At 40.5% G+C, this 10,664-nt stretch overlaps 2 protein-coding genes across 2 annotated transcripts; one reads left to right on the forward strand and one right to left on the reverse strand.

The window, feature by feature from the left end:
• Positions 1–252: 252 nt before the first annotated feature.
• serpine1 (serpin peptidase inhibitor, clade E (nexin, plasminogen activator inhibitor type 1), member 1) lies at positions 253–2,627 on the reverse strand. Its single transcript, XM_085905603.1, has 7 exons — positions 2,381–2,627; positions 2,074–2,298; positions 1,792–1,986; positions 1,513–1,711; positions 1,099–1,199; positions 836–922; positions 253–509 (listed from the first exon to the last, which is right to left on the reverse strand). The coding sequence occupies exons 1-7, from the start codon at positions 2,625–2,627 to the stop codon at positions 385–387; spliced, it is 1,179 nt and encodes a 392-aa protein (XP_085761729.1). The 3' UTR covers positions 253–384.
• A 5,127-nt stretch (positions 2,628–7,754) lies between these two features.
• On the forward strand, positions 7,755–10,417 carry trmt10a (tRNA methyltransferase 10A). Its single transcript, XM_085906709.1, has 7 exons — positions 7,755–8,154; positions 8,330–8,498; positions 8,556–8,627; positions 8,795–8,869; positions 9,296–9,445; positions 9,551–9,656; positions 9,735–10,417. Exons 1-7 carry the CDS (start codon positions 7,967–7,969, stop codon positions 9,917–9,919), a joined length of 945 nt encoding a protein of 314 aa, XP_085762835.1. The 5' UTR covers positions 7,755–7,966; the 3' UTR covers positions 9,920–10,417.
• The last annotated feature ends 247 nt before the right edge of the window (positions 10,418–10,664 follow it).

A 10,664-nucleotide genomic window follows, 5' to 3' on the forward strand; every position in this document is an offset into this window, starting at 1 on the left:
TCAAAGCATATACTGTATTCTCATAATGCCACCACTATTTTAAATATATATTTTAAAAAAATACTTTTGTACTGTTTCACTTTTTTTCATTAATAGGTGTTAATTGAATCTTGTGCATTTTCGAATTTCCTGGTGAAAAAAAATGTGGCTCAGGCTGCAATTATTGACTTCAAAATTCACAAAAAAAAGGAAGTTAAAGAGAATATAAATCTTTTAATAAATACAATATAAATACAAATAGCATGGCCACGAGACAACTCATGAACATGAGTAGAAAAAGCAAGTGCAACAGTGTCATTCATGTCAGTAAAGTCCTGGTTTTGAAAATGTCTCTTCTGGTGTCCAGCAGTAGTCGGGCACAGTGGAAGTAGTTCTATTGGCTTCTTAAGCGGGATGATTGAACTGGCCCATGAACAAAATGGCTCCCGTTTGTTTGTGCTGGATCAAAAAGAGAAACGGCCGATCCAAAGTGAGCTCCTCCACTGCCATTCGGGAAAACAGCACAGCAGCTGAAACACAAAATTGCAAAATTATTCTCATCATGTTCTCAATTTGTCAAATAAGTCAGGACTTATTTTTTGTAATGTGACCATTTTTTTTTGTGTGTAAAATTCCCATTTCATCTTCGTACCATTTTTGCCAGTTATGTCATTCCCACTAGTACTTAATGACATTATTCTTACGTGTCCATTTTTTTTATTGAGTAAAATGAACTACTCAAAATACAATGTTAAAGTAATGTTATGCGGTTGCCCCGTAATGTGTGCATCTGGCTCAGTTTTTAAAAGTTTACAAATAAACGCCTCTCCCATCTCCAATTGACGTAATGCATTACCTGTAGCCGCTGCTCCTTTTGTTCCTTGCTCATTGACCTCAAATTTGACCGTCTGCAGGACCTTGGACACGCACAGCTTCTCGTCAGCTAAAGGAAAGAATCAGCCGTTAAATACACAAATACAGAGGTCTGCTCAAATAAGTGCCAGTCCAATTCAAATAATGAATCTTTGACTTTCCTTTTTCGGCAATGACAGTGAATGTTCATTTCGTACTTTCAATTGTGGGACAATCTGGTCAAATATGTTTTGTTGTTTGACTCACTTGTAATGCGGGAGAAATCGGCAGTGGCCAGATTGAACATGTTGCCCAGGCCCATGCTGACGAGTGCAGCCTTCAAGTTCACCTCAGAGTTCAACGTAAACCTGCAAACAGCAACCAACATTACATCTTCCTGTTCTACCCTAAGAAGCTGGGGAAAAAAAAGAGCAAATTTCTCCCCAAAAAATATTTATTCTATTATAAATTAATTTGTATTCATTTCAATTACTGTATTAATTATATATTTATTTTGTCTGTATACATTTATAAATAAATATAAATTATTTTTTCCGTAAAAAGATGACTTTCTTTAACTTTTTTCTCACAACCTGACATGTTTTTTCCCCCCCCCCTGACATGAAAATGATTTCATTTCTGTATAACAACAACTTGATTTCTCACAGTCCTCAATAATACCTCGGCATGGTTAACTGTCTCCGAACGCTCCTTAGCTCGGCTCTCCACTGGCGGATCCGCTGGCTACTCAAATCATCGGTAAGCGTGCTCAGCGGCACGTCGGCTTCAAAGGGCGACACCAGCAGCATGCTCAGTGAGTCGCTCTCGTATGGGATCTCCACCACGTCATAGTCCACGCCGCTTCCGGTCACAAACTCCCCTGTAGATGCAGTCGGGGAGATTTATAAACTAAGAAATACAAATACTCCAGTCGTTTATTTTCTGCTGTATTGAAATTACCGTAGTTGAAGCGGTTGGTGAGTGTCATCATATGAATAGGTACGGCGCTGCCGTTAGCGCAGTGAAACATCCTCTCGTGTGTCAGCTTGGGGTCGAAGGGAACCTTCCAGAGTCCCTGGAAGTGGAGGGCGTTGAGAAGCACCAGGCGAGTCTCGTCGCTCAGAGATCCCCGAGACAAGAACTCGGGAATGGCGCCTGCAAAAAAAACAGCGGCAACCGTCACAAAAGGTTCGATTCCTGAACGGCTGGTTGTAATACACTAACATGGTGACTTTTCAGTACCTGCAGTGTGGTCAGAGACCCAGCCATTGATGATGTCCACCGCCTGGTCAGGCCTGGTGAAGTCTACTTGGTGCGGGTGAGTCCTGAAGGCCTTGGACAGGGCCTTGCGGTATCCCTTCTCCAGGCTCATCTTCCTCTCCACCATGACTCCGCTGGCCATCTCTAAGCCTTCCTCAGAGTGGAGGTCACGCTGCAGCAAGCGCTGCTGTCGAGACATTCCTCGCTCTGCAAGAGAGATATTTTCCATTGGAATTTTCATAAGATTTGATCCAAACAAAGATGAATGGATGAATGATCTGGGCATCACCTTGCAGGGAAAATCCCATGGCGGCGGTCATGGCCTTGCGAGTGTTCCCCGCTGCGCCGAGCTGCGCCATCGCCAGGACTGAGGAAACGCCGTACGGGGAGAAAATCACGTTTTGATGGAACGAAGCTCCGGCCAGGTGGCCGAAGATCTTCAAACCCAAGTCGCTCTGCTTGTCCTGCAGAGAGCCCATCACGACTTCTCCGCTGACCGCCAGCATCAGCATAACGCTTACGTACTTGCAAAACATCCTGCCGAAGAAAAGTTTTTGTTAGAATGAACAGCTGAACTTTATTCTGAGGATATCTTGTTTTTCTTCCACACGAATGCAGATTTTTTTATCTTCATAAAAATTTTCTTTTAGAATAACAATTTTATTCTCAGAAATATTTTTTGTACAATTGTGTTTTTGTTCTCATTATTGATGAGAATCAAATTCCGAAAAATTTCTCTCATGACATTGCGATTTGCGAAAATGGTAATTAATTTTTTGAAGTTCCCACGTGTTCACACGTTTGCCGTCTGAGCCAGCAGACAAGTGCGCTTTTTGGCCGGTGACCTTTCACTCTGGTTGTGTTTGCGTATCCAGTCACTGTTGCGCAAACATTGCGGAGCAAATTGCAAAAGTTGACATTTCTTCATTATGTGGCTTCCAACTTCTATTCTTTAGTATTTTGACTTTTTTTCCACCCCTCATACAATTATTTTACCCATAATATATTTGGACATGAAAATTAGTTCTTTTTTCTAACAATATGGCCTTTTTCTTGTTGCATTGCAATCTAGTCCTACAACTTTGCTACTTTCCTTGTAGAATTCCCATTTTCTTCTAGAAAAATTGCAAAATTGCATTTTTCTTCAGTACACGGTCAACATGTCATTTTCATTAACATTACAACTTTTTCTCATGTTAACAATATTGCCTTTTTTCTTATTCTTACATTACAATTTTTCTCCTTGCAGCTTTTTCCCCTTCAAATTCACGCTCCAGTTTTCAAACAGAAAAGAAAATCTTCTCTTTGAATAAACAAGCATTGCAGGATAAAAAAAAATATAGCCAGCAAACAATTTCAAAATAAGTTCTTACCTTGTGTCTGTCGTCTACCGGGCTGTCTGCTTTACTGCGGCTACTGCTTGAATGTAAATGACTCGGGGAGTTCCTTTACTTTTATAGTTTTTGCACACCCACGCATACGCACGCATGAAGTCGTAGTCTGGTCTGAAGCCGCCCCCCTCGCTTGTGCACACAGAGGTTATTTGTGATGATGATGTCATTTGGCACTGTCTGGAAAGGCTTCCTTTTCATACACTGACACATTGACATGTCCGCCCACGTCTTCCTTCTATTTGGTGAGTGGAAAAACTCACTTTGGTGTTTTCTCCTTGCTGTTAACAAAATACACACACACACACACACACACACACACACACACACACACACACACACACACACACACACACACACACACACACACGATCCTCTGGTATGCTGGAAAGTCACTGTCACCAAAAGGGGAAAGTGCACCCTTTGCTATGATCAATGCCATAACAATGAACAAAAATAGTTTGATGCTTACTAATACTCAAATTGTGGGAATAGACAAACATCTACATCATTCATTTGGGATCTTGTTTGTTTTACTAACAGCCAAATTCATTCTTTCTGCTCAACGTAATCTAAAAAAAAAACAAAAAAATGATTGACACATGAAGCGCCCGGTGACTGATGACGCTTCAGTCAAGCCAAAGAAGGAAGAATATATGCCAACTCATGATTTTGCATTACGACATCACAATTGTGCATATGATTGACATATCAAACCGACCGACATAAAAAAATAGAGATAATTATAAGCTGTGTTCAAAACTGCCACCTCACGCTAACGTGATGGAAAATCACATTGACATACGAACGGTTAGCATGTTTGATTTAAACACATACTGTGCAGCAACACATGTAGACATATAATAAAACAATACTTTTAGGCCTAAATTCTTTCATTATAAAAAAATCTTCTTAATATTACAGCAACTTAATTTGGTGTAGAAGCAGTAGCAGTATTAGCGGTAGTAGTAACAGAACAAATGAAACTCGTATCTGAAGGTAATGAAATACATTTTTATTTGTTTAAAAATACACGAGGACACAAAGTCGGCATGAATTCTTCAACTTTGCTAGCTGGTTTTGACCGGACTGACGATGGCCAGCTTTTCCTAACAACGTACTAACCCCAATGAGTCGCAACGTATTTTTTTACGTTTTTTTCCACAGACATTATTACAACTTTTCCCCCGGGGTACAATTCTGACTTCATTCTCGTCATATGCTATTTAATGCATACCCCACGCAACAAAAAAATGTGTTATTTAGTTTAGCATTAATACAGTCATACATTTGAGCTATCTCTGGAGGGTGACACATTAAAAGAACATAATTTCAAGGGAATACCAGCATTCTTTATCATGCTACTCACCAAGCATCTGGTTAAAAACAGGAAGCAGCATGATTTTTCCATTCTCTGTGGGAAGGGGGGCAGACATTTGGCAACCCCAAAAATAATCCCAATGGGATCATTTCTTATCTAACTGGAAGACTATTAGGCACCCACACCGTATATGGAAAAGGAAAGTTTGAGACAGACTGGAACAATTGTCTCTAAATATAAAAAGATGCATCAAAACATCTGTTTGTTGTTAGTTACATAGCCCTGGGATCTTTGTAACGCGCTATAAAGCCCATAAATGGTTACACATGGAAAAAGCATCCAAAGTGTCCTCAATACCAATTGCAAAATTGCATGAAAAAAATATTTTTAAAAAAGTGTAATATAGTGAGGATTTTTGATGATGGATGATCAATTTTTTTCCTGTTTCTACTGATGGCGTCTATCGTCATGGCAACTGTCCAGTACATACAAGCTGTGACTGGTGGATTGTATAAGAGAAGCGTGAGTGCGTTGTGTTCAAGTTGGCCGCCGCCTTGCTGACTCAGCAACACTTCATCCTTTCCATTCCTTTTTACTTCTCAATGACTCCTGATGTGTGCTTAAGTGTTTTTTCTGAACACTAACATGGAAAAATTGGGAAAAAAACTTTTAAATGTCATCATCCAGGTTAGATAATACACATGACTTCAAGAATGAAAAAATTAAAAGGCTAAGGATGGAATGGAGGGATGATGGAAAGAAGGACTGTAGTTTTGAAACTAATGTCATTTGTAGTGATGAGGCGTCGTGTGTCGTCCCGACACATTGGCAAACTGTATTGACATTGTGTCGATACTGTGTTGCTGACTGCTAACACCCGCGACACCTGCTGGACCTTAAAAATACTACAGGCATCGTAGTTGACAGTAGTGTTGGCTCGTGAGTGACCGACTCCTTTCATTGAACGTGCACGTTAGCAAAAAGGTCACAAGTGCATAAAAGATATACATTTACAAAGTCGCCTTACATCGTCATTACCGACATTTAATGCTTTGCATTAAAGATGACAATGAAACATGATGACAACCAAACTATAGCGCAGACGTGAGGAGCGTAGAATTCAAATAACCTCTCGATTTTATTCCATCAGTATGATGAAGAACGCATCCAAAATGGAAAACCATGTCACGAGTGTAACAGAGTTAAGGCTGATGACTTTGAGTTCGAGTTGAGCCGCTCTATTAAACCATATAGTGTAAGTACTTTCCATGGGATTCAAGTCAAGGTTTCCTAGTATATTGGTTAGTACCCTGGACATCCAACTCATCGACCCGAGTTCAACTCCTGGTGGGACTGCACTAGAATCTTTTATCATGAAAAAATTTGCAACAGATGGTTAGGGGTTAGGTTTGGGGCTAGGGCAAGGGTTAGAGTTGGGGATAGGGTTGGGTTTAGGGTTAGTGCTGGAGTTAGGGCTAGGGTTAGGTCTAAGGTTGGGGATAGGGTTAGTGCTGGAGTTGGGGCTAGGGTTAGGGTTGGGGATAGGATTACGGTCAGGGTTAGAGCGAGGGTTGGGGTTAGGGTTGGGGTTAGGGGTTGAGTTAGGGTTAGGGTTAGGTGTTAGGTGTTAGGTGTTAGGGTTAGGGTTGGGGATAGGGTTAGGGTTAGGGTTAGGGTTAGTGCTGGAGTTAGGGTTAGGGGTTAGGGTTAGTTCTGGGGTTAGGGTTAAGGTTGGGGATAGGGTTAGGGCTAGGGTTAGGGTTAGGTTTAGAGCGAGGGTTGGGGTTAGGGTTAGTGCTGGAGTTAGGGTTAGGGTTAGGTGTTAGGTGTTAGGGTTAGGGTTGGTGATAGGGATAGGGTTAGGGTTAGGGTTAGAGCATTGGTTGGGGTTAGGGGTTAGGGTTAGTGCTGGAGTTAGGGTTAGGGTTTAGAGTTAGTGCTGGAGTTAGGGCTAGGTTAGGGTTAGGATTAGGGTTGGGGTTAGGGCTAGGGTTAGGGTTAGTAAGGGTTAGGGCGAGGGTTGGGGTTAGGGGTTAGGGTTAGTGCTGGAGTTAGGGTTAGGGCTAGGGTTAGGGTTGGGAATAGGGTTAGAGCGTTGGTTAGGGTTAGGGGTTAGAGTTAGTGCTGGAGTTAGGGTTAGATCTAGGGTTAGCGTTGGGTTTGGGGATAGGGCCAGGGTTAGGGCTAGGGTTAGACTAAGGTTAGGGTTGGGGTTAGGGTTGGATTAGGTTTGGTGCTAGGGTTGGGGTTAGGGTAGGGTTAGAGCTAGGGTTAGGGTTGGGTTAGAGCTAGGGTTAGGGTTGGGGTTAGTGCAAAGGTTAGGGTTAGTGCAAAGGTTAGGGATTAGGGTTAGGTTTAAGGTTATCCCTAACCCTAAACCTAGCTCTAACCCCAACCCTAACCCTATGTTGCAACTTTTTCCATGATAAGACACTTCACGGGTCCCACCGGGATTCGAACTCAAGTCTCTGGGGTGGGAGTCCATGGCACTAACTACTACACTATGTTACAGTCAATCAGTTACACGAACGTGTAAAAGGATGCTTGTGCACTGGGATTTGTGTACACATTTTTATTAATAAAAAAGGTTTTTCCAATGTCTTAAAAGTAAGCCAGTTGCGTTTTTTGGACACAATTTCTCGGCACAGATGAGGCTGGAGTGCAGTGCTTTGGCGCGCTTCCTTGACAGACTATACTGCTGCTCGTTCGTGACTTTTTTAAAGCGATACGCGCACCGACACGGTGAGCTCAAAACATGCGCCGACGCATCGGTGTCGCCGGACCCATCACGAGTAATTTGTCATTGAAATAGTGTTAATATAACCCCCCAAAAAAAACGTTTGGCCCACCGTGTGAAAGAAAATGTCTATTAAATGATGTTTAAATGGCTGAAAAAAAGTAACTATAAGGTTAACGGAAGCATTTGAACGCACCAGGCGCGCTTAAATGACGCCAAAATTACGCGCCGCCGTGTGTAAACTCAGATGAACGTTGACATGCTAGTTTATGCTTTCTAATTTACTTCTGATTACAATCGTTGGATGAATTCCTCATTGTATTTTAAACATACTTTATCCTTTATGTGGGTGTTAAAATAATCAAATAGTAACACTGCTGAGTCCTTTACTTTGCGCGTTTTGTGGTAGGACGTTTAAATTAACAAATGGATGATGAGGACCGTGTGAAGACCGATGACAACAAAATCCAAAATAATCATAATGTTCTCAGAAATAATACAGTGGAGGGTGACAAAGAAGACGAAGAAGCCACCGAGAAGCAACCTTTGTCCAAAAGGCAAAGGAAGAAGCTTCTAAAGCAGCAGAAATGGGAGGAGGAGAGGGAGATGAGAAAGTAAGAAGACAATTTTATTATCATATTATAAATCGCAATAAATAATGAAATGAAATTGTAAAGCATGAAAATGAAAGTAAAGCATGAAAGTGTCAAAATACTGAATTTTACAGATTCAATTTGTAAAAAAATAGAGATCATGATTAACTGATTAATTTGACATGTCGTGGTACAGGCAGAAGCGCAAGGAGAGGAAGCAACAGCGGCGGATTCAGAGGCAAAACAATCATCAGGAGAATGAAGGCGAAGACCGCGGGGCCAAGAAGCGCCCACGGCGAGAGGTGACGCCCACCTCGCTCAGGCTGGTGGTGGACTGCAGTTTTGACGACCTCATGTTAACCAAGGTAAAATGGATCCATTCTAACATCTCCGTCCCAGTTCTCAGTTTGTTCTCTCCTCAGGATGTGCACAAGCTCCATAAGCAGATCCAGAGATGCTATGCTGAAAACAGACGAGCCTCTCAACCAGTCCAGGTGGATTGCCGCTCACTTTGTCAGATTTTTGTTCAGAAACAACGGGCAACATGTTTGTTGCGATTGGTTCAAATGATTAAAAACACGCTGCACCGAACGCATCAAAGGAAACGATGTGTTTTATCCAATACAGGACGACAGACAACTTTTTTGTTTCTTTTGTCCAGTTTTATCTGACAAGCCTTGGAGGACAACTCAAACAAAGTATGGATGAAAAAGACAAAGGATGGATCAACTGGAAAGTGAGCACACCTTTTCAATATTATGATAAAAACGGAATTTTTCTCAAAAAATAGATTTTTCATGAGAAATAATTCCAGAATATTTATTATATATATATATATATATATATATATATATATATATATATATATATATATATATATATATATATATATTATAATAATATTTATTATTCTTTCTTTCATTTCTTTCATTTATTTATTTATTTATTTATTTATTTACTTACTTACTTACTTACTTACTTACTTATTATTTCACTCCCAAAATATATGTTTGTTTGCACAGGATATCCACATTAAATTGGAGCACTATACCTTTCTTTCTTTCTTTCTTTCATTTATTTCATTTCTTTCTTTCTTTCTTTCTTTATTTCTTTATTTATTTACTTATTATTTCACTCCCAAGATATATGTTTGTTTGCACAGGATATCCACATTAAATTGGAGCACTATAGTGAAGTATTGGCTAAGGAGGATGTGGTCTACCTGACGTCAGACTCCCCCAACGTGCTGACAGAACTGGACCCCAAAAAGGCTTACGTGATTGGCGGGCTGGTGGACCACAATCATCACAAGGTCTGGACCGCATGCGTCAAAAGCTGTCTCGGATAATATCCGAGGTGTTCCTCAAGGTGCGTTTTCCTGCCCACCTTCATTTCTTTCTCTGTGCCGACTTTGTAGGGAATAACAATGGAGCGGGCCCAGAATCTGGGACTCTGTCACGCCCAGCTTCCTCTCGACAGCTTCGTCCAGATGAACAGTCGCAAAGTTCTGGCGGTCAACCACGGTATTGAAATGTTCTCCCATTCTTAGTTTTGTCTCGTCAGGATTTGCATGCTTTGTTTTGTTTTTTTCCCCCCGTCAGTGTTCGAGATCATCCTGGCATATGTGGAGAAAGGCAGCTGGCAGGACGCATTCTTCTCCGTACTACCTCCGAGGAAAGGAGCCAAGGCCGTGACTTCGGGGTCGGCAGACCAGGACGGGGATGGCCAAGAGGACCAACCAGAGGAGCACTCGGACCTTGAGGAGCCCCAAACAAACGACAAGTGAGCCCCGAGATTGTGCTACCGGATAATTTATTTTTTGAAAGCTTTATTTTTCTTTTGGACTCTTTCCTTAGTTAACTTGGCATTTTATCTCCATATTATGAATTTTGCTTTTTAAATGTGCCAAATTGATTTCAAATCCAGTGGGATGACATCATGAATGTGTAGATGTTTATTAAAATGCTACACAGACACATTAGAAACACAAAGTTGTAAAGTTGTCATTTTACAGGAATGAAGTTGGATTATTGAGGCGGGAAATTTACTATTTCTAAAGAGTTGTGCAATTTTCTGATATTACGACTTTATTCTTGTAGAATGACTTATTTGCTCATAATGCGCCTTCATTCTTTAAAAAATGCTCGTGATCTTACAACTTTATTCTGAAAGTAATTTTCCTTTTATCCATTTCTCATGAAATTGCAATATTACAAGTTTATTCTTGTAAAATATTTTTTTTTGAATAAATGGCCATTTATTCCCACTTGTCAAATAAACAAAGAGGTTTATGGTATAATGATTTTATTCTTGAAAAACTTACTTTTTTGTGAAATTACAATTTATGTATTTGCTCCATTACAGTTTGATTCTCTTCAAATTAATTTGGAAAAAACGTTTTTTTGTTTTTTTTTTGCTCAAATTACACTGGGCAAAAAATTTTGTCAATATTTTAATCAGGTCTGGAAGTAAACTGCTCAGCAAAAGGTGGACCTTTCTCCTCAAATATAATTGCTATAACTTGGTAAAAT

Source organism: Syngnathus leptorhynchus, chromosome 2, assembly GCF_054491065.1.
Source record: "Syngnathus leptorhynchus isolate UIUO chromosome 2, UIUO_Slep, whole genome shotgun sequence".
NCBI lineage: Eukaryota > Metazoa > Chordata > Actinopteri > Syngnathiformes > Syngnathidae > Syngnathus > Syngnathus leptorhynchus.